Genomic DNA, 24,121 nt, shown 5'->3' with positions numbered 1-24,121 from the left:
CAACGAAATCACATCATAAAAGCACCCCCCCCCCCCCCCCACACACACACACATAGATGATATATTCACCATCATCAAAACCCCATCCACATGAGAAGCAGAGATTAAAGCGCGCGCGTGTGTGTGTGTGTGCGTGTGTGCGTGTGTGGAGGAGAGAAACACGCTCACCTGCAGGACCGTGATGGGGCCGCGCTGCATGTAGAGCAGCATGGAGGTGCTCGGCTCCCCGGCTCCCGGTTGATGTCCGCCGCCGCCCGGAGGCGTTAGAGACGCGGAGGGAACCGACGGCGCGAGCTACGCGTGAGGAAAAGGCCTCTTCGATATAAACACGCGGACATAGAAAAGACACGGAAAGGCCGTGCGCGAGACGGCAGCGAGACCGGAGGTGTCAAAATGGGCGTTACTGTGTTCGCACCCTGCCTCCTCCTCGTCGTCGTCGCGGATGGATGTTTTTCTCCCCCCCGGCTGATGCGGCACGGCGGCTGGAGCGGCCACCGAGACGCTGCCCTGGTCGAAGAGGAGCACACAAAATATTAAAAGAGGAGGAAGAAGAAGAGAGCAAGGTGTGCCGTGTCCCGAGGAATGCGAAAACGACGGGGAAAATAACAGAGGGACAGAAAATAGAGACGCGGGAGAGAGAAGAAGGCGATGATGCTGGGCTAGCTGCGGTTGACGCGACGGGAGAGGTACCAGTGTGAAGCGCGGAGGGATACACGTGGTCAAGTTCCGGTCATGGTTTTCAAAGTAAAAGTAGTTTTGAATTTTTTTAATTCCAAAGAAGAGTTCACAGGTGTACCGGGAGTTTAATGCTTTGTGCTAATTTACTGAAAGTTTTTGGAAGTATTTACAATATTAACTGATATTACGAGTGATTTAAAGTGGGGCTGTGCACTGCTTTTTTAATCAGATTTAAATGTCAGACAGCCATGTTTAATAAAATGACCACAGGAACATATAAAAAAACAAAGAGCAACTCGAGAGGGAGAAACAGGAGTTATTAGGACTAAAAGGCAGCTGTTAGCCATATTTTGTAATGCAGAAAAACACTCATTAATACACACTGCAACAAGTTTGACACGTAAACTTGAGCGTCCTAAAATAATGTGGAAATCTCGCACTTGTAAGTGCCATTAAATAAATAAATGAAGAGTAATAAATTGAACACTCACAAGACACGTTTGAGGAATCTTTTTATTATTTTGAATGAAGGTCGCTCAACTTCCGGTGCAGTCCCGGTCGCCTCTCTGACTTGACGCATCCGAGGAGAGCTCTGACGTAGCGCTGAACGCTGCGCCGCTCGCGCTGATGCTGCAGTTGCTATGGCGCGTGGAGCAGACGGCGGGCAGCAGCGAGGTAAACAAGCCGGGGAGAGGAAATGTCGCCCCCGTGTGGCCACTGTGGGGAACTGATGGAAAGACGCTTTACACGACAGGGCCCATATTTAGTTCGTTTCGGGCATGTTTCCGTTTCCAATAGAAGAATCGAGCATGACGTCATTCTCGAGACTAATACGTCTCTCGAAATAGCAAAGTACGAATAAGAGTTAAAAAAAACCCATATAAACATATTTATAAAAAGGACCGTTAGATGTTTCAGTAGTTTCAGAATAAAGACCCTGGAAACCCCAATGAGATGTCACCATAACAAATATAACCAACAATTATTTAATACATTTATTGAATTTTTTTTCTTCTTCCATATTGACTTGAAAATGTTTACAGAAACTGTACCAAGCAGACGCAGAGCAATGGGATCAAAGGCCGTATCCATTGAATGCAAAAAAAACAGAATTCCATAAAAATTATGCAAATATCAATGCAATACACATACATACGTTGTTGGGTTTTTTTCTCATACAAATTACAGATTACAAAAACATAAATGAAATATTTTTCATGGGCCCTGAAGGCAGCGGCTGAACATACAGAATGGGTACGCCGCCGACCATTTTTAAAACAAGACACACGTGCGTCAGTCATCGAGGGGGCGGGGCAACGGGAAGCAGAAATAATATCCAGCGTGCTTCGGGGGGTTGGCTTCTTTTAGACGAGGCATTCAAGGAGCAGAGTCTGGACCTTCGGTCACACAGCAGGCGGCTCAACGCAGAGTCCACAGTGACGTCCACCGATCCCTCCGCCGGTTCGATTCCGGTGACTGTCGCGTTCACAGGACACCGGAGTTTGAGCCAATGCCGGCGTTCGTTGTGCGTGCAGAGGGCGTTCCATGAAAGCCCACTTGGTCCAGCTGGGGTTGATTGTAAGTGTTTGTGCCCCCCCCCCCACGAAAAATAGTCCAGAGGATTGTCATCAGTGTTTTTTTCCTCTCCAGTCAGGGAGGGGTTGATAGCGTACGGTGGATTGTTTACAAAACGATTGTGACAATTCATAAGTGCAACAGAGATAAACAAATACAAAGTAACGACGGGATTGAAGCAATAAAAGTAACGGAGAGCGATAAAACAAACAAAACATTGAAAGCGTTCTAAAAGCGAAATCCTATTGCACGATTAAAAAGTTACAATACAGAAATCAACACGCAGGCGAACATTGAATTGGTATTGCATACGAATCAAGGAGAACACAAGGAGGGGGGAACCGGAGCAGCTCGTCTTTTAAGACCGTCTGCTCGCCTTTTCTTTTTTTACCTCACACTGGTGATTGTTTTATCTTCGCCATTTTTAAAATTATAAAAAATAAAAAGAGTTTAGAGACCACTCGTTGTCGCGGTCGCAAACGGACGGGACTTTTCGAAGCGCGGATATTTTTAGTCGGTTCAAAGTGCACATGGAAAAAAAGAAAGATTTAAAATGAGACGAAACGCGGTGACACAACGACGTAAAGGGAGATGAATGAAAGGCGTGAACAGAAGCGGGGGAGGAGGCTGCATAGCTGGATTCCATTGAAAGCGTCACGGGAGCGAGACCTCGGCGCTGCGGCGGTGAGTTCAGGGGACGCTTCCTCCGGCGGATCGAGAGCAGAGAGCTCAGCAGGCGAAGACCAAACGCTCTCTGGTTGTTGTAGTTTTTTCCCCCAGTCTTGTCAGAGAAGCCCGCCTCTCACACGTGCGTGTCGCTGGGCCCGCCGCCCCCCCGCAGGCAGATGGCCGAACTGGACTTGGGCCGGCTCTGGCCGTGAGCCGGGCCGCGGGACGACCCGTTGTTGTTGTTGTTGACCTCGGGGCCCCTGGCGTCCGTGGAGATGACCCACGTGGTCGGCCGCCACTTCTTCAGGGAATAAGGAGTCTTGACGCGCTTCCTGATCTTGTCGCCGTCGGGCCCCGGCGCTCCGTCCGGCGGCGCCACGGCGCCCCCTGGAAGACAGGAAACCCAGCGGTCAGTCCCCGAAGCTTCTCACGTGGAAACACGGCCGACGCCCCGAAGCCGCGGTGCGTTTCTATTGGTCTAACGGGCCTCCGGCAACGCTCTGCTCTATTCAATCAAGTTGGAGAAATTTAAAACTTCTAATCAGATATCTCGACTTTAGTCCCTGGTCAAGCTCTAAAGACACTGGATCCTACATTTCCCACAATGCAACAGTTAGAGCATCATTAGAACGCTCCTGTTTGGCAAATGGACTTTTCTATGTCTGTAACTGTCGTCTCCAATAGCTCAGACTCTATGACCTCACTCCGTCATTACGACATCACTCCGTCATTATGACATCACTACGTCATTACATCACTCCGTCATTATGACATCACTACGTCATTATGACATCACTCCGTCATTATGACATCACTACGTCATTACGACATCACTCCGTCATTATGACATCACTCCGTCATTACGACATCACTACGTCATTATGACAGCACTCCGTCATTATGACCTCACTCCGTCATTACGACATCACTCCGTCATTATGACATCACTCCGTCATTATGACATCACTACGTCATTATGACATCACTCCGTCATTATGACATCACTACGTCATTACGACATCACGGTGTATTTTCACAGGTCACATGACGGATCTCCCCGGGTAAAAATGGTTGTTGTGTCTCTTTAAGGATACATAGTTCCGTATCATCAATCTATTCCAGCAACTCATAATAATATCTCTCAATGCACCTGAACTGAGTGAACTGGTGAATATCTACCGACGGTTTGATTCAGCGAACCAACAGGAAGTCGTACCTCTGGAGGCCGGGTCCTGCTGCGTGGTGAAGGACAGGTCCAGGGAGTTGGGTCTCTCGGGCCGGCGGGCTTGGTGCTGCCGGAGCAGAGCCTCCCCTCTCATGGTGACCGGAGCCTCCCGCTGGGCGGCGGACCCCGAGCTCTCTCCCCCGGCGGTCTCCCTGCTCCCTCCCTCTCCGCTCTCCTCCTCCTCCTCCCCGCCGCCGCCGTCGCTCTCCCCCCCGCTCTCCCCGCCCCCCCTGCCGCGGCCAGTGTTGCTGTTGTTGTTGTTGGCGTTGGGCCGGGTCGAGCGGAGGGCCGCGGCGCTCGCCGCCGCCGCCCTGGCGCCGAGCTGCTCCCGCTCGCGGCTCAGGAGCGGCTCGTGCTCGTCGGGGCTCGCCGTGATGACGCCGAGGCTCAGGCGGCCGTCGTCGGACCGGAGCGCTCCGGCGGTCCCGTTCTGAGTTACGCCAGATCCTCCGAAACCCAGCCCGGCGCCCGCCGCCACGGCGCCGGCGTGGCCGTTGGCGTGGCCGTTAGCGGCGCTATTGACGTTGACGCCGCCGTTGGCACGCGGAGCGGCCGTGTTGTTCGAGCCCGCTCCCCGGTGAGCCTCCGCCGCCGCTCCGGCGTTCGTCTTGGGCCCCTCCACCTGCCGCAGGTTGGACTTCCCCGAGCGGCCGAACTTGAACCTGAGCGACTCCTTCTTGTGGGGCTTGGTGCGCAGCGGCAGACTGGACGGCCTCTTGGGCAAGTTCTGCTGCTTGGGCAGCGGGAAGGTGGCGGTGGGGATGGGCGCGGCGGGGTCCGACGTGCCCGCCGCCTCGCTCGCCATCTTGATGAGCGGGTAGAGGAGGCTGGAGCTGCCGGGGCTCAGCGGGTCCGGGGAGCAGAACTGCTTCTGCGAGTGCTCCATCAGGTTCTCGTCCGAGCTCTCTTTCAGGTTCTTGTCGACCTCCTTCGGGTCCAGCTTGGTGGTTTCCAGATCCTCCTGGGTCAAGTGGAGGCAGACGGGGACGGCGGGGCCCTCGGAGTCGGAGACGATGGTGGTGGTGGTGGAGGCCGAGGGGCTGCCCCTGAGGCCCGTGCTGGTGCTGCTGCCCTCGGGGCTGGGCAGGCGGGCGTTGGCCTGCTGCTGGCGCTCCTGGTTGATGGAGTTCCTGTTCCTCTCGCCGGCGCCGGTGCGGCCGCTCACGGAGCCGGTGGTGTCGGCCTGCGTGTTCTTGGCAACGCCCTCTTGCTCCTCGATGTAAGTGGACGTCTGGTCTGCGTACGGGCCCGACTTCGGCGTCATGCGATTTCTGGCGGGGGGTGAAAAAAACAACCCGTTATGGACGAGACTAGAACCGAGCAGCAGGACGATGGAGGTGTGTGTGTGTGTGTGTGTGTGTGTGTGTGTGTGTGTGTGTGTGTCACGCCTACCTCTCGTTGTGCAGGGTGGTGGACATGGGGTTGAGCGTCGGGCTGACCGACTTGGACCGGTCCCATATGAGGAGCAGTTCGGCCAGACGCTCCTCAGCACACTGAGCCGTGAGCCGGGCCTCGGCGTCCTGGTCCCAGCAGTCCTCCATCGTCTCCTTCAGAGAGCGCACCGCCTGGAGGAGGAGTCACGGGTCACAAGTTCAACAGCATGAACACGTTGCTATAGAAACTGGAGGAGGGAATGTGTCACTTTAACGACAGTCACTGTGACTTCACTTATATCGTTTACCAGCTTTACTGACAATGGTTCTGTGTGTGTAATACACTTACACACACACATATATATACAAATGCATATATACATATAAATCTATACATATAAATCTATGTATATACATATCAATATTTGTATATACATATAAATATATATATGAATATATATACATACATATATATAAATATATGTATATACATATATATAAATATATGTATATACATATATATATGAATAAATATATATACATACATATATAAACATATGTATAAATATATACACACGTATATAAATAAATATATACACATATATATATATGTATACATTAAAAAATATATACATATATATACACATATAAATATATGTATATATAAACATATATATACATACATATATATATACATATAAATATAATTATATATATAAATATATATATTAATATATATATATATATGTATACATATAAATATATACACATGCACATATATACACACACATATATATATATATATATACACATACATATATACACATACACACTATCATTAGCTCTCTGACGTCACACACACACACCAAACTGTTCTCTTTCCAGGCCTCGGGGAACTTGGGCCGCTGCTTCTCTCTGGACACCAGGACCTGCATGTCCTCAAACGATGGGTGGTTCCCTGCCTCCGCTTGGAAGGCCATCTGGTAATCTTGCACCGACTCCCCTGGTGGAGGGACGAGGAAGGACCGGTCTTAGATATTTATCATGTGGCACAAACACCAAACTTCAAACCTCTGCATGTGCATTTCGGCATCCCAAATAAGATGAATGTGAATTGAAGGGCTTTTTGCAGCGTGGGAGGTGCTTACTGCTGGCACACATGTTGACCAATGGGTTTCCAGGACTTTCAAAACAAATGTCCATGGCCAAACATGTTGTCAAATCTCAGTGTATACATGAAAAAGTGAGGACATGTAGTATTTAAACAAACAACGAGAATTCCAAAGCACACAGTATAAACCTTAAATAACACAAATGATTGAGAGACAATAGTTTGATTAGAACGTTTGCTTATAATTAGAGCGTCTTTCATTTAAAAGCATATTAATTAGTTCAAACTCAGCGTAAATGAACATGTGAATATAACAAACTTTCCAGGACTTTTCCCCCCAAAACATTTTCAAACTAGAATGGGCACTCGGTAGAGCGCATACCTTCGCATATCACAAGATTGGGCATTGAATTATGAACATTTTGGCATTAGTTGCATGCCAATTGGACAAAAATGTATCGTGCTATGGTAAAAAAAGAGTTTGACCTTTCCATGACCTTGACCTTGACCTTTGACCCGATTGATCCCAAAATCTAATCAAATGGTCCCCGGATAATAACCAATCATCCCACCAAATTTCATGCGATTCAAGAACATTTTGACCTGTTCATGACCTTTGACCTTGGACCCAATCGATCCCAAAATCTAATCAACTGGTCCCCGGATAATAAACAATCATCCCACCAAATTTCATGCGATTCGGTTCAATACTTTTTGAGTTCTGCGAAAGATTTTGACCTGTTCATGACCTTTGACCTTGACCTTTGACCCGATCGATCCCAAAATCTAATCAACTGGTCCCCGGATAATAAACAATCATCCCACCAAATTTCATGCGATTCGGTTCAATACTTTTTGAGTTTTGCGAATAACACGCATACAAATAAATAAATAAATAAATAAATACACGGCGATCAAAACATAACCTTCCGGCATTTTCAATGCGAAGGTAATGACTTTTCCAGGCCTGGAAATAACCATCTTTAAATTCCATGACTTTTCCAGGTTGTCCATGACCGTATGAGACTGCGTGCTGGTGGTGACAGTCGTCCAAATGTAAAACTGAGAGCGTGCGTGTCTGTGTCTCACCAGGGAAGAGGTCAGTGCACCTCATGAAGGTCTCCCAGTAGATCAGGCCCAGGGAGTACATGTCCACCTGCTTGAGCGCCGACTCGCAGTCCCTCAGGTTCACCGCCCCCTCCAGGACCTCCGGGGCCATGTAGCGGATCGTCCCCACCTGGCAGACAGAGAGAGAGGGGGGGGATGAGTCACGATGAGAAGGTCGAGACGGGAAGACGGAGACCCGAAAGCTACGGGATCTCACTCGCCTCACTAATGGCGGTGTTCTCCTCCTCGCCGTGGCGCGCCGTCCGGTTCCCCGTCAGCTTCATGGACAGGCCGAAATCGATGATGACACACGTGCCGTCGACCTTGACGAGGACGTTCCGGCTGTTGAGGTCCCTGTGGGAGACGGCCGGCTTGTACAAGTCTGGATGGGTGAAAGAAGGGGAAGGAGAGGATGAGACTAAAAGGATTGGAGCCAATTCAAACGTGTAAACCGAGACACTAAAACCAAAAGGTTGGGTTTTTTTGGTGGTGTTTGCAAAATAATGGCAACATTCGGCAAATCCCTTCACAGAGCTTTCCATTCCCCTCATTACTCATCGTCAGCAGACAGATGAAACCTCTCATCTACAACCACGGGATCAAGACCCCTTCACAGGGGCCGCCGTCCAGCAGAGGGCGCTGGAAGTCACGGCAGCCACCATGCTGCCATCTACTGAGGAGTGTGAGTGTGTGTGTGTGTGTGTGTGTGTGTGTGTAAAACTCAGAGGCTTAAGTTCACTTCTTCATTTCTTTGAACCACTGGGATACACGCATGTTGCCTCCCTCCCTCCCTTTGTCCCGCCCTCTTGTTTTTGTCCCTTTTTAAAATTTTTTTACTCTCTCTAGCTTGAGGCTGCTCTATAAATAAACTTGGCTGGGCTGTGCACGCCGTGTGTGCGTGCAACGAAATGCGGAGACGCAGAGCGCTCCAAGCCAAACAGAGCCACGTGGAGCTGCAGGGCGCGGGTTGTAAGAGGGCTTAACACACACACACACACACAGTAAGGCCTTTTGGATACAACATAAACTAACATGCACAAGCGGCGACAGTGTTCACGTCTTTGTATTTCAGTAACAGCCTTGGAACTCGAGTAAACTGTGGGCAGTTACGCAATTAACTGCATGCATGTGCATGTGTGCATGTGTGTGTGTGTGTGCGTGTGTTCACCTCCTTTGAAGAGCTCTGTGTGCAGGTAAGCCAGGCCGCGGGTGACGGAGTGAGCGAGCCGGCAGCTGCTGACCCAGTCGCTGGTCTGGACGCCCAGGTAGCGACTCAGAGAGCCCTGAAGGGAAGGAGAGAGGGGACAAGAGGAAGGAGAGAGGGGACAAGAGGAAGGAGAAGAGGGCCCGGAGAGTGAGTGACGAAAGCAGACGGAAATACAGACGGACAAGGACGGTAAACAAGGAATATCAAGACTCCAGAAACGATCCTGGACATGATGAGTTTCCTTCCTCGGCTTATCTGCAACAGCCGTAATAAATCCATGATCGGCTCCGAAACACACACACACACACACACACACACACACACACACACACATCTTTTCTCCCAAAAAAATCAATCACAAAGGCAATGGCCACATCCGCTACTGAAGGAAATCACATTAGATCTGCTCATTTTAATGAGATTATCATTTACTTGAATGCATCATGTGTCTCAGTCTCCTGTCCTGGCCTGCACCCCGTTTCCATGACAATGCACTTTAGTGCAATGGTCGCGATGCACAATAGGCCGACTATATTCGCTTTAAAAATGTACGTCTGTATTAATATTTATGGCGGAGGTCCTGGAGGCAGCCTCCAGCGGTCAGCGCTTCCTTTTGCTCCACCAGCTGCTGGAAGAGACGGGTACTTTCCCCTCTCCTCCTTTCAGATCTCAGGAATCTGCCATAGACTCGCTCGCGGGCCATGGGTTCAGATCCTCAGAGACACGTCATCAGGCCAGTGTTGTGGATTTGGAGCTCATCACGGTAAATAAAACTTTATGTTCCTACATAAAAAAAACAGGTGGCAACCAAAAAGTGAAGCCAATACAGAAGTTCCCAAAACCTGCAGTCTCTCTACTGGCCACCAGGGGGCGACTCCTCTGGTTGTATAGAAGTCTAACGGACTATAACTCGACTTCTCTCTTGATTTATGAACATCGTAAATGTCTGACTCGCTAGTTTCAGGTCTTCTTCAATACAGAGGATGCTTTAGGGGCGGGGCTACATGGTGATTGGCAGGTTGCTACCACAGCTGTATACGCCTTCTTTACCGCGCAGTTCAAATACAGTTGCTATGGCGACGGCTAAAATGCGACTCGGGGCTTCTAGATTAAAAGGACGGGCGACCACTCACGTGTGGGTAGTAGTCCATGACCAGCAGGTACTCCGTGCGGCCCTCGGGGCCCGTGCGCTCGTCGGCGGCGACAAAGTGGGCGATGTTGTCGTGCTCCAGCAGCGGCAGCCGGTAGATGGAGCACTCGTTGTGGAAGTTCTGCCGGTTGGCCGCGGTGAACACCTTCACGGCCACGGGCCGCTCGTCCAGAGAGCCGCCGTACACGGCGCCGTATCTACCGCGCCCGATCAGCTGGCGGGGGAGGGGAGGGGGAAAAAATAATATACATTTATTTACCGTTGTTGTAATTGTGGATCTTTATCGAACAAAAACAACTGAAAACAGCGTGAGTTAAATAATAGTTTTGATTGTGCTGCTGACAGAACCAAGAGGAAGCAGCAAAGAAATGTCACACAAACAAAAGACACACAGTTACAGATTCTCATCAATGGTTCCAAATCTTCCAATTAGTTCCTGGAGTTCTAAGAGACGGCGTGGCATTGGAACCATGCTGCTGCAGACAGGATTAATCCACCTCCTCGAAACACATTCATCTCCGGCTAGAAAGTGTATTGTGAGAGCAGCACACTATTTTATCTTCTTCCCCCCTCCTCCCCCCCCCCCCCCACACACACACACAGGGTGCAATGAGTTTGATGTGAGAGAAGGAGCGCCTGCATTTGACTCCGTTGACTTCCTATCTCAATGTGAGCTCTCGCTTATCAGGTTGTCTGCGTCAGTGGAAGCAAAAAAGATAATTCCTATTTGTGTGATCAGGATGATAAAGAGGGTCACAGTGGAAACCACAAGCGGGACCGGAGACCTTGACGGGTTTTGGCCTCTGCGCCTCTGGCTGCTCTGTCTGGTTCTTGTTACCGTCGGGGCTGGAAAATCAGGATTTAAAAGATGCAGCGAGTCATCCTTACTTTTCTGAACAATATTCTGAAGACCAACTCTGAGCCGGTGTGGACCTGTGACTGGAGGCAGTCGAGACACAAAGGCAGCGGGGCGAACAGAGAACGCCACGTCGGCACTAACCTCCAGCAGCTTCAGATTGTCTAGATCCAGAGAGCTCTCGGAGCCGGCGGCCTCCATCATATTCAGGTTGTGAAGGCCTTGCATACCGTCTCCTGTGAACAAACACACGCACACACAATATACACACACACACACACACACACCATGTAAAAACATGAGAAGGCATTTAAAAAAAGAGATCACCGCTGATCCCATTCATGAAACTTATTTAGAGAATTTTAAATGGCCTTGAATAATTTCCCCGCCGCCATGGTAACTCACCGCGCATCATCCGGTAACCAAAGAAGGCTGCTACGGCAACCACGGCCAGCACGGAGACGGTTGCCAGGGCGATGATTATCGTCTCTTCTTGGCGCAGTGGGCGCGTGTCTACAAGGAGAGTTGAGGGTGAGACACACACACACACATCAAAAACCCAAAACCCAAATCAAAGTGTAACATCTGTATGTGGGAATCTTTGATTAGTGAGCAGGAAGTCAGAGGAGGGCCGTGTGCAACAGCTGACATCACACAACAAGTGACCAGTGGCACACCTGTGCAATCAATGCAATCCAAGTGTGCAAAACATATATATATATATACATATACATATTTATATATATGTATATATACATATTTATATAATATATATATGTATAAATATTTATATAAATATATATACATATTTATATAAATATATATACGTATAAATATTTATATAAATATATAAATATATTTATAAATAAATAAATATAAAAATATGTGAACAATTTCTTTGGTTTTCCTTCCGGAAAACAGCCCCACGTACACACAAATGTTTAACCGTCTCAGGTACGCAGTTTGTGCGTTAGAGGCTGATTAGGCACAGCGTGGTGGACAGATGATAGATAGATAGATGGACAGCTAGACAGACATATGATAGATAGACATATGATAAATAGACAGATGCCTGTGACCGACGCGGTAGCATGAGCACGCACGCAAGCTCATCCAAAACCATCAAGGTCAGCGAGGCCAACCGACACACGGAAACAGTCTGTTGCAAATCTCCAAAACTCTTCAAAGGGTGCAATGTGTTTTTGGAGCCACTACCAGAACCTCAAGCCGGGTCGACTCTCCCTGACGGCCAACATCACTGCGACGACACGTTTCTGTAGGTCCATGCTGCACAACATCAGGAGAATACGCCCTCTTCTTACTCAGAAGGCGGCACAGGTTCTGGTCCATGTTCTGGTCCAGGTTCTGGTCATCTCACGCCTGGCTACTGCAACTCCCTCCTCGTGGCACTACTCTTGGTGTTTTTGCAGTTTGGCTTTTTTGAAGAAATGTTACTTTCTGGATTCTTGTTGTTCCGAGTTTGTACTCGTGGTTGAATTCACTTATTGTCCGTCTCTTTGGATAAATAAAAGCGTCTGCTAAATGACATGTGATGTAATGTTATGTAATCATGAGCTGAGCCACTGCAGCCTCCAGTCTGTCCTCAGAAGATGGCCGACGTATCCTACAGGCCGATGCCAGATGCCATGGTTTTAAAAGAACGTTGGTATCTTGTTCAAATTGCACGTATTAATGCTGTTAGTTCCACTGTAAGTGATGACTGTGAATTTACATTGTATGGACCTAATAGTATTCTATCCATCACCGTTCAGTACTGTACTTTTGTGTTGAATGTTTTTGATTATTTTGAAAATGTTATTATATCTCTCGTCACAAATTGTAATTTGGAAGCTGCAGATGTAAAAAATAATAACAATAACGTACTCAGTTGTAAGCAAGTCAAATTCTTCATAGAGGGATCATTTGTGCAAATAATAATTTGTATGTAAAGATAATTTTTTTAATTATCGTCCTAAACTACAAATGAGGAATCTGTGCATTGTATTTTGATTTGATGCAGCATCACACTTCTCCCCCACTACATTTCAGAGGCAAGCGTTGTACTTTTTACCCCACCATCTTATATGATAATTTGAATTAATAATACAAAGTAAAATCAAGCTGTACATAATGCATTATAGATTACAACACCAGCAGCATGTAAAGTAGCACAAATTACCTCTCACCAGCTGCAACATAAAAGTATTGCATTGATCATTATAATCCAATTCTATAACACATTCTGTATAATACAGTACTTTACTTTTAGCATATTGTGATGTGAACACTGTACTTGGAATATTTTCTCCCGCCTTCCCGCCGTGAATGTCGCCATCTGAGCTTCTTGGCTCCAGATCACACAAACAGCCAACCGGCTCGAACCATTTCCTACTTCTAATAATACCGGCGGGACTCTGCCCAGACTCGTCAGCCGTTAATGGAGCAGAAACAAAAGACTGGAGTTAAAGTTACAGCACCAGCCAAACTGCACCGATCAATCACGCCGCGCATAGTAACTTCCCCCGTCGCCGGGGACACGCCCGCAGACGGAGCAGACGCCTTGTGATCCGAGGAATGTGGAGAGACGACATAGCCGGAGGTGTGGGGGGGGGGGGGGAAGAGAGTGAGTTTGTGTTCAAGATTCAAGATTCAAGATGTTTTATTTGTCACATACACACACAGGGTTTATGTGTGGGCAGAAGAGATGAGCAGCCGCCGCCGCCATCCTGCCACACACACACACATTGCTTTAATTCACAGCTACACCTTTAGGAGGCAGGCACAAGTAACATCCACACCGACTCTCAGTTCTGAACTGTGGGGCTGTATGATGCAGCAGAGGAGGAGGAGAGGGGGGGATGAAGGCTCCGATGGTATCAGACATCCGTTCATTCTGCTCCCTTAAGGTGCGTTGCGTTTCTCCCATTCGTCCTCGTCACTTTTCTTTCACTCTTCCCCCCCTCCGCCGATGTGTAAGAGTTGATTGCGCCCTTGAATCTCCAAAGATGGAGTCAATATGTCTGTGTGAAACGGACAGTATGGAGGCCTTCGCACGACGTCGGGAAGCGGAGGGGAAAAAAGACGCAAAAAGAGGAAATACTTTTGCAGCACTTCAATAAAAGCCTTTGAAAAGGTGTGTGCAGGGAGAGGACCGACCACAAAGACCAGGTGGACCCACAGCAGCAGCAGCAGACTCAGGTATTTTGTTGTGGAGCCTAAACTACTGGAAGCGATGTTATCAAGTTTCCTTTTAGCAAAACGTACGGGCTGATCCTGCCAGCAGGGGGCGAGACTTCGGGTAGCATTAGAAGTCAGATTATATAGAAGTCTGACTACTTCTCTCTTGATTTAGTCCGTCAGTAAACAATGCAAACATGAGTTTGTTGTCTCAGTCTCTAGTTTCAAGTCTTCTTCAATACCGCATGATGTTCATTTCGTAAATGATGCTCCATTTAGAGTCAAACAGACCATAAAGCAGGGGATACTTTTATATACGGCGTCACTCACATTCACTGGTTGCAAATTGTCCCACTACGTCCACTCACATAAAGTCTTTGGTTCCCTCTGGTAAAGAGGTATGCAGTGAATACATCTAGGGCTTTTATTGTGAAAGGTAAGAACCGAAGGCTTTGTTTCATAGAGTTTATCGACTGCGTGTGGTGCGGTGTTGCGAGTGTGCGCGAACGATGGATCTTACAGGGGGACTGTGCCGTGGTGGGGCTGGGCGGTGGGAAGTCCTCGGTGAAGTTGACGTTGCACATGTCGCTGCCGCAGCAGCAGAAGTGGTACGTCCCGTTCTGGATCTGCGGCGGGAGGTTGGTGACCACGCAGCGGTCGTCGCTGCAGCTCTGCTGGTCGCCCAGGTGATTCCAGCAGCCTGGCGGAGAGAGGCCACGGATTTGAATTCTCCCAACATTGTAAAAGAAGACGAGCAATGGAGAGCATTCTTAAACCTGGATGCAGACGTGGCATCGTGGCTCATGCCGACTACGACCTATTCATACATGATGTCAAATTGATTGAAAGTGTTTATGTAACTCTGTAACGCTTCATTCTGGTCACATGAGATCTATTGCTTCTGATCCTCCTGTTGCTCTCCTGAAGGGTTCTTCACTTTTTCCCCTGTGAGGGTTTTTTCTATTTCTTGGGAGTTTTTCCTGATCCGATGTGAGGTCAAAGGTCAGGGATGTCTATGTGTACAGATTGTAAAGCCCTCTGAGGATAATTCGGAATTTGTGATATTGGGCTACATAAAATGAATTGAAAAGTGACCCCTTAGAAAAGTACAAAGTCGACCCAGACAACGTCACAGGTTACATTCGAGTGTCTACTTATGTGCATCATTTGTACAACGAGTCGTACCTTGTTTGACCAGTCGCACTTCGCCAGGAGGACTTTTCTCCCACAGGCCGAAGCAGTGGCTGCCCACGTGACATCGGATGGTGGTGTTCTCGGGGGACACGCGGCCTTCGCCCCCCGCCACCCGCTCCACCTCCCACTGCTGCTGCTGGTCGGTGAAGGCGCAATCCCTCTCCTCGCCCTGCGCCGCTGTGGGGAGACGGAGAAAGTCGGGGGGTTAAAAGCGTGACGAGGTTTTCAGATCGGGTCGCAACGACGAGCTCGTTAAATTCCAAAACGGAGGCAGTTTGCGTCAGCGGAGAAAGACGAAGATGACTCGACAGTTTCGATAACGGATTCCACGTCATCGCACCTATTCAACGATTCTCATTGCACAACCCTTTGAGTATGCATGTGTATTGATAATCACACAGCATCTTTCTAGAAAAGGTCCGAAAGGAGAGTTAATTACGAAAGTATATCTGTCTGGCTCGTGGGAGGTCGCCGTCTATGCAGGGAAGGATCCTCAATAGAAGTATTCAAACTCCAATCTAAAGAACATAATACAAACACACACACAGGCATTATTTGTATAATAAATTGAAAACAGCAAGACGACCATGAAAAAACTGAATGCAATGAAACTGAATGACGGATGGATGTTTTTAACATCTAAACAAATGCATCGTTGCACAACCGGCGCCCTCGTCTCAAGATGGACGGTTTGGTGAGGCGGCTGATCTCAGCTCTGTGGATAACACATCGTTCTTCTTCTTCTGCGACATGAAATCCGTCGAATAAATGTCCCACTCTGGAATTTTTGAAGCTTGTACATGTCTTTAAAAAAAGGGGCTAAATGAGACGAGCCAACGCCATCCCGCCTCCACGTGACCGCGGCGTCGTCTCTTCGCGGCCGAGCCGTCCTGCTTTGTATTCGCGCTAAATCGTTAAAAGTGGCGCTCCTTCGTGAAGATGACCACGCATCAAACTCTTCTGTTTGCCACAGAACGATTCAAAATAAAATGACAAAATAAAACAAATCACATTTGCTATGCACGCTGCCATGCTGACTTCCTGTTGGTCGACACAAAATACATTATATGCAAAAAAAGTGTGAAAGAAGCCAGAATGAGACGTGAAATGGGACAGTGTGTGCGCTTGTGTACGTAGCCTCCGCTTCGGGTCACTTCAGATCAGGGAAACACGATGTGCCCGTTTGTTTTCCCTCACTCCCAGTTCCTCCCTTTCCTTCATCCGGCAAGGGACGGAGGTGGGAGGGTGGGGGAGTCTGTTATGGAGGGGGGTGGAGGGCGACTGTGCCCTGCCCAAGGTCAAGCTAGTGTGGGCAGAGGGCGACGCGATGGAGGGGTGGCTCGGCCGGGCACGGCGCCAGCTCCCCGTCCTCCGATAAAGCCATCAACCTACTGCCGGGCCTCGGCTACCTGCTGTTCTGTGGGACTGACGTTGCCTTCAGGGAGCGCAGGAGAGCACGGCGTGCGCATGCAGAGAGGGAAAGGAGTCCAAGCTAAGGGTAATATATGTGGTCAGAATAATAGAATATGCAATAAACAATTACCATACGTATTATCTCATACAGTACATGTTCTCATAAATGACATTACAATACTAACCCTCCAGAAACAATCAACTATACTGACACGACTGTCCCATATTCAGTCATATTTTATTTTCATATACAAATGTAGAGTGACTTCTGACCTAATCATCACGGTAAGATATTACGTATGATGCGAGATAACATGTGACGTTTGTTTCCAGCGAAGCCAAAGGCTTCAACTGTTACCTCAGGGGTTTCAGTGGCTCAGTGGTTATGAGGCGCGATGCACTTTCCTCGACTGCACAACTCCATCTCTCGTCCTGTTTTCAGAAGGCTGCGGTTCGCGCCGACAGCCTCAACAATGAGCGTCTCTGCCTCGGCGACACTTCCTTTGCAATTACCCAGAAGTAGAGGCGCGAGGGGCCGTGGAGGTGAGAGGAACACGGAGGAACAATCGGAGGAAGTGCGGAGCCGGAGACAACGCCCACAGACAGCCGAACTAACGCACTGACCTTGCACGCCAGGATCGGAGAGCACAACAGAAATCCATACGAGTGTCTTTCTCCCAACGCTGGCGAGATACTGTATGCTGCCATGAATTATTAATACTTTGACTACAAGTTAAGGCTATGAAATGAAAAACCCCATCGTGATGCTGAAGAAAACTGAAGCCGCAGATAAAAAGGCTCATCGTCTTGAGCTGCGTCTAGAAATTGATTTAAGGGCTTCATTCAAGTGTGATTGATTTCATCGACATGAAAAGGTTGAATTTAGTCAATCTTTGTTGCATTAATACAATGCCTCCGTATAAAAACAACTAATTATGTCAATCACGCACCCTGATGACAATAGCCAATCAGTTCATTGTACTGGCATGCCGCCATGTCACAAGTAAGCTCAAGATGCTTCTTTAATTACCATTTATTTAAACAAAAAGGGGCTATTTTGGATTCTAGGTGTGTCTGGATACCGGATACTTTTGTACCAAGTCGATGACAAAAATTCAACAGTTACTGCAGGGGCTCAGAACAGCGTCCGGTCGTCCGGTGGCAGACGGAAAATGTGTTTGTGAAACTGAACACTCACTTTCAATGAGCACCAGAGGGTTTTTCACCTCGCTGCAAATACTTCTTGCCGCCGATTTAAATGATGATGCGTTCAGGCTCTATTCAGTTAAGGTGAATGACTAACTGATAGGTGAACTCTAACGTGTTGTCGTGATGTGTTCGAGTGTCATCTTGTAGAAATGTTTTTGGAGAGGAACGTGAAGAAATCCAGATATTTGAGGGAGAAGTTTTCACAGTAATATAGAAAGATATTAGAAAGCAGTATAAAAGGAGTGTAGGTTCAAGTAAATTTGCATTTTTATTTTATTTTTTTACATTTTAAATTGGGATTGACTATTTTATTTCTGGTATCGTGACATCCAGAATACACACAGAAAAAAGGGCCTGGGATGGAGCTCAAAGAGTCACAACCGGGAGCGCTCCTGTGGTCACGTTTAATTGGTTCGTCTGCCACTCCGCTCGACCGCGATTGGCTCTTCCGACTGCCCGCGAGCGCTTCTGGTTGGACGCCAATCGCGTGCGTATATCTCTGATTGGCCGAAGCGGGCGCCTCCGTCTCTGCTCCTTGAAGCTCGCTGTGCAATCTTGGCTTCCACGGCAGGATTTGGGATTGTGGGTCAGAGTATGCAGGCAAGGCCAGTGGAGATGAGAGAGAGAGAGAGAGAGAGAGAGAGAGAGAGGGTAGTCATATCAAAAGGCTTCGGAGTAGTTTTCTGCTCCGAGCTTGTTCATTGGATGACGACCCCTGCACTGCTGAGTGTTTACCCATGGCCCAGTTATTTGTTAATCTCCCCCCCCCCCTCTCAAACCTCCTCCCCCAATTGGCCTTCGGTGCACCCTCCCACCCCCAGTCTTCCCCCTTCGCCTCTAGAAAAACAACAGCGATCTAATCTGGCTCTCTCCTTCCTTTGGTGCCAAGGCCCATCGGAGAGACGCAAGACACGGCGCTCACAGATTTGATTAGAAGTCACAGAGTGCGCCGACGCGTTCGAGTTCACGTTCAAGATTGGAGGCAGGAACCCCCCCCCCCACAGACCTGTGTGCACCGCCCACAGTGCTCTCCTGTTGTTGTTTGGGTGCGTGCTTGTTGCTGAGGACATACGGGCTTCAGGAGACTTTGCAGACACCCCCAACTTTCCAAGTCTCCTGGTTGAGTTTAAAGATGTGGGGGGTAGGGGGGAAAGGGCCGAGTGAGTTTTAATCTGTCCCATCTGCTGCTTTGGGACTACCCCCCCCCCCCACACAAAAACCCACTACCACTCAGACTGGGTCTGTCTGGGTCTGGTACAGTTATGCTAATCCTGAGGCTTCCCTTAAAGCTTAGAGGGCTCCATTATTGACCATGATACATTTATACACAATACACCCCCCCCCCCCTATTTATTTATTCTTCAACTTTCCCCAAATATGTGATGAAAACACAGATGACAGATCGAGGTGGTGTTTACCATCACACCACGGGCGTTGGGTTGGGGGGGGGCAATAATCTCAGTTTATTTATGAAGTCTGAATTCGGTCTTTGTTGACGACGACGTCTCTTCCTCGTTGGAGAGGAGCAGCCGCCGCTACTCGACGGGCCGCATACCGTTCTGAGACATGCTGCCCGACGGGGCTTCACCTGTTTGGCGGAGCAGACAGGTGCTGTGAACCGAGACCGCGTGTCGTTCAATAAAAACAACTAAAACAATTAGTCGATTGAGAAAAAAATGGATTGGAAAACCATTTGAAAACTAATTTAACAAGCAAAGATGACAGCACTGAGCTGTAGCTCCATTCTCATGACATCCCTATGTTTCGCCGTTATTCCCAACTTATTTTCATAGGAAATGATTAATAGAGAAAATAAGAAGCAGTTCAAGCGATAATAATACATTTAAATGAATAAAATGGAGTTCCATCGGTCTGCCTTTTTTTAATGACTTGATATGTTTTTACGGGGAAAACTTTTCCAGAAGACTTGGATGTTCAGACACGGAGTGTGATGTGTGGAAATAATCAACTTATTCATTCATAATTTGATGCTCAAACCTCCTGACTGGGACACTGCTCTTAAAAACCTGAATGAAGGGCTCACGTCTGTCTGGCTGCTGCTGACTCCAGGCTTTGGGCATCCCATAATAAATTACAGAGTGATACTTCAGGCGACAAATAACACATAATAAGCATTAACACCACGGTTAGATACACAAACACACCACCGCGACCCTACCATGCTTCCGTTGGAACAATGTTGGAGTAGTATAGGCCCACTCGGTGTCAGAGTAACATGCTTAAAAGGAAGAATAACGAATGATTAAAGAGATAATAAAAAAACATTTATAAAAGATTATAACCATAAAGAATCAGCTCATCCAAACTCTTGAGCAACATTTGTTTTTGCGCGCTCCAGACTGATTGTCTCTGCTGGTTAAGGACAAAAAACGTGTTTGTGTTAATCACAGGCTGTCACTCCGAGTTACCATCTCAAGGCTGCACCTTTTGTTTTCTAAAACATCCACTAATTCCTCCTCTTTTTTTTTGCCGAAGCAGAAGGCCGAACACTGTCCCATTGTTCGCCACTTTGCTTTTTACCTCTGCTCAACAACTCAAACCAAGGTACCCAGAGAGAGGCGGACATTGATTCCCCCCCCCTCATCTAATAGAGTCCGAGGCCTTCTGTATTAGAGACCGTACGCCTCCCCTCCTCCCGTTACAGCATTCGTTGGCCCGTTTCGAGCTGCAGTCGAGTGTAACCTTACCTCGCAAAGAAACGACGTGGAAATCGGTGCGCAGCCAGAGTGAGTGCATCGCTTTTCACATCCGTGGCCGTCTGCACCGACGCCGTCCTGGATTTCCTGTCTAAATTGCATTGCACCCTCTTGTATTACCTCTATTTACGCTCCCACACACCGGTCGGTTTTTACAACCGATTGAAACATTTTACGAGCCGCTTCCACCCGTGTGTTTACCTGCAGAGCGACTTTGAACTTTGGGATATTGCGATGGGCATTGTTCCCCATCTTTTGACGCTTTCATTGGCAGTAACGGTCCAATGAAAAGAGCCCTCCACTGATGTACCCCTCCATCACATCGGCAGACCAGTCCGTCCATCCAGAACAGCCGTCTCCTTTGAGGGTTTTTGTCTTCTTTGCCGATAACGCAGTTCAATCGCTGCCATTTGTTTGGAGAGCTAGGTGTGCTGACAAGTTTTTTGTTGTATTTTCAAAATGTGTAGCCTTCAGCTGCCTCACGTGACATCACTGGCAGACATTCATGCTCGACTCTCGTTAAATATGCAGCGATATTTCCCCGCCCCGCATGGACGCAACAATCGCTCTCGCGGCCCATAATACATGATTTCAGGCATTTTTCCCCCCTCAATTTAACATTTCTCTGCGTCAAAAATTCCTGAGCGAGTATCGTACTTGGCATTTAAGCTATTCTCATCTCGGGTCCTCTTCGTCTAACCTTGCCATTCAAAATCACAGATTAAACACCGGTTTAAATGCCGGGTCTGATTTGGTAAACCAGGTGCAATCGCTTCACTTTCCAGCAAGATGTGAGCCGACAGCGCCGTGGCCCCGGAGAGAAGCGGCCCGGCCCGTGGAACAGCGGGCCCGTCAACACCACAGCGTGGTGCCGAGGACACAGCCTCACAGTTTTGGACAGGCGGTGCAAATCAGCAGCCTGCTTTTTGTTGTTGTTGTTGGTGCTCCCCGGAAAACACTTGTGCTCTAATCCTCTTTGGGAGCCCCTCAAAACCCTCCGGCCCACCCGGGACAACCGCGTCCCCGACTGTGGGCTCGTGGGACACATCGTGAGCACATGCCACGAGTTGAACTTCACTCGGTGGGAACTCGTGGCTGTCAGGGATCTTAATGCCATCGCTTGAGAACCGCCGCGGTCACGCCGCGGGCGAGCGTCTCGCAGGCTCATGCTCGGATCACCGGAATCGTTGAATCCGCTCTGGGGGAGGACACATGAAAAGGTTGCTGAATGTTCCCATTTGGAATGAAAATAATTGCACTCCTCTGTCCCCCCCCCCCCTCCTCCTCCCCTCCCCTACATCACGACCTGGCAGCTCATCTCCTCAGTGAACGCATCACGTCCCGCTCCATCCGCTGAGTCGCCTTACTCATCGACTCACTTCGCCATTTCTACATGTTGTTGTTAAAAGCAGCTGCTGCTGTAGTTCTTCAGCTCATGAATCAAAAAGGGACTGAAAATAAAGTCACTTCTCTGTTGGATGCAAATGTAATGTAAATAGGGCATCTCTATCTCTCGATGAATACCAAACCCAATAACTGTTCATTCAAATTATGCGCCACACTTCCATATTTCCCTCTACAACAGTAATTACTGTGGGTTCTGATAACACACCATGTATGAATGAATCTCTCTCACACACACACACACACACACTAATATTGTATACAATCTGACCTCGAGTCCCACTCACAATTAAGAAGCTGTTTTCACACAACGCACTCGGCTCTAGTACCAGACAAGCTAAACTGGACCTATTTTCCATACACACACACACAGCCAAAGCCTAAGTACCATGTTGAACTTCTATCACCTAAATTACCCATCTTGTAAAATACCTTTCCTGTCTTCCCACACATTCCACATCCCCCTCTCCCTCCCTCTCTCTCTCTCTATCTCTCCCATGCACTGTTCCTCCATCTCTGTGCAGCCCGGGCTCCTATCTTATCACGCTCAAGGTCTCACAGAAGCCTGGCTTCAGCCCAAACTTTTAAACAGGGGCACAACTTGGCAGACGGGGACTGCGGTATGTTCGGCAGTGTTTTTCCAGGCCTTTGTACACAGAGTGATTAGAGAGAGAGAAACGGGGAGCCGGGGCTCCGCTCTGCTGCTCTGTCCAAGAGGCAGATATCTGAAGGTTTGCTTTACCGGAATGAGACGAGCTGAGCCGAACAGATCGCTCCAGATACAGGAGCCAGGCGGTCCACAAGATGGAGAGTGGAGGAAAAGGGACACATATGGGGATTGGGGGGGAAATGTGTGATTTGGACTGTCAATAATGAGAAAAATCTGCATTAAAACACATTTATATTATGGTAAAAATGCAATTGCCCCAGTCAAAATGTCATAATTTGAATGGAGACTGAAGGAGCACAACGGCTATGAAATACAGGCAAGCATCCCAAGAGGAAGCATTAAATATTCATGAGAAGCACATTAATCTCTTTCCAGAAACAAAACAAAAATCAATCCTCCAATAAGCCACTTACCAGCCACAGAAGTCAGGAGAAGCGTCAGGCAAAACCCAAATTTAGCGAGTGATTTCATCGTGATTGGGCTCACAGCCATGATGGTGTGAAGCAGACTTCTGGTCCCTCAGTTGGACCTCGTTCCAAGTCTTGCTGGACTCCTTCTGGTCCTCTTGTTGCAGCAGATGCGATCCTGCGCGTGATTTTTCGCCTTGTTTTCCTCACGTCAGCTCAATAACTTGAACAGAGTTCTCAGGCGCGTAACACATGAATATATTGCATATAAATATAGATGCGAGGCGGAGAAAAAGAAGCGTTGTGTTGGTAAACAACATTCACTGACGATAAAAAAAAAAGTTGTTCCCGCTTATGGACCCCCGCACGGACCGGACAGACGCGCCGAGCGGCTAACGCGTTTGGCGGCTCTGCCGTCTGCGACGAGCCAGCCGACAACCTCCATGTCTGCTAGCTAACATGCTAGCTGCCCCGGGGCGACTGTCTGCTGCTGGAAAACTTGGCAAAAGAAGCGAAATATCGCTAAAAAACAACAACCGCTACTTCGTGCGGAGCACAGGCGTTTCTCGGCTGGACGCTTATCGAAGAAGAAAAAATAGTCCACCCGTTCGACACAACAGGTAATAATATGTAATAAACGTTCGCCCCGAGCTCGGTGAGGTTACGAGCTGACTGCTATCGACGCTAACCGATGTTAGCCTAGCGGCTAGCCAGTTAGTTATCCGCGTCCCGTCTCATTTCACGGTCTCAGCTGAAGGAAGAAAAACAATAAATCACAAGTTAACGGCGCCAGCAGTGATCTTCTTCTCCGGTTTGCTATAGGTGGAGATGATTACACCCATTCTGGCAGACGACGGGATGAGGGCTCGGATATCTCTCGGTCCGATCTTCCCGGAGGCAGTCGGTGGCGTTTGGCATCGACGCTTTGGAGCTCCTCCGCCGGGCAGACAGACAGACAGGCAGGGCGGCTGGGAACGCC

The 24,121-nt window shown here is 48.4% G+C and overlaps 2 protein-coding genes across 2 annotated transcripts in view; both read right to left on the bottom strand.

Moving 5' to 3' along the window:
- Positions 1 to 1,770, bottom strand: part of fam117ba (family with sequence similarity 117 member Ba) — a 6,949-nt gene extending 5,179 nt beyond the window's left edge. The window contains exons 1-2 of the mRNA XM_056431761.1: positions 1,731 to 1,770; positions 1,250 to 1,405 (exon numbers count right to left, since the gene is read on the bottom strand). Of these exons, the coding sequence (XP_056287736.1) occupies positions 1,250 to 1,405; positions 1,731 to 1,770 (196 nt within the window). The remainder of the gene's footprint in view (positions 1 to 1,249; positions 1,406 to 1,730) is intronic.
- Positions 1,660 to 24,121, bottom strand: LOC130204365 (bone morphogenetic protein receptor type-2-like). The gene is made up of 13 exons (XM_056431045.1): positions 23,149 to 24,121; positions 15,314 to 15,499; positions 14,649 to 14,828; positions 11,357 to 11,464; positions 11,096 to 11,187; positions 10,079 to 10,309; positions 8,907 to 9,021; positions 7,960 to 8,120; positions 7,721 to 7,868; positions 6,387 to 6,523; positions 5,540 to 5,712; positions 4,139 to 5,418; positions 1,660 to 3,309 (listed from the first exon to the last, which is right to left on the bottom strand). Exons 1-13 carry the CDS (start codon positions 23,225 to 23,227, stop codon positions 3,056 to 3,058), a joined length of 3,144 nt encoding a protein of 1,047 aa, XP_056287020.1. The 5' UTR covers positions 23,228 to 24,121; the 3' UTR covers positions 1,660 to 3,055.

Source organism: Pseudoliparis swirei, chromosome 14 (assembly GCF_029220125.1).
Source record: "Pseudoliparis swirei isolate HS2019 ecotype Mariana Trench chromosome 14, NWPU_hadal_v1, whole genome shotgun sequence".
NCBI classification, from domain to species: domain Eukaryota; kingdom Metazoa; phylum Chordata; class Actinopteri; order Perciformes; family Liparidae; genus Pseudoliparis; species Pseudoliparis swirei.
Note: the sequence above shows the minus strand (reverse complement) of the source record. Positions and strands in the feature narration are given on the sequence as shown.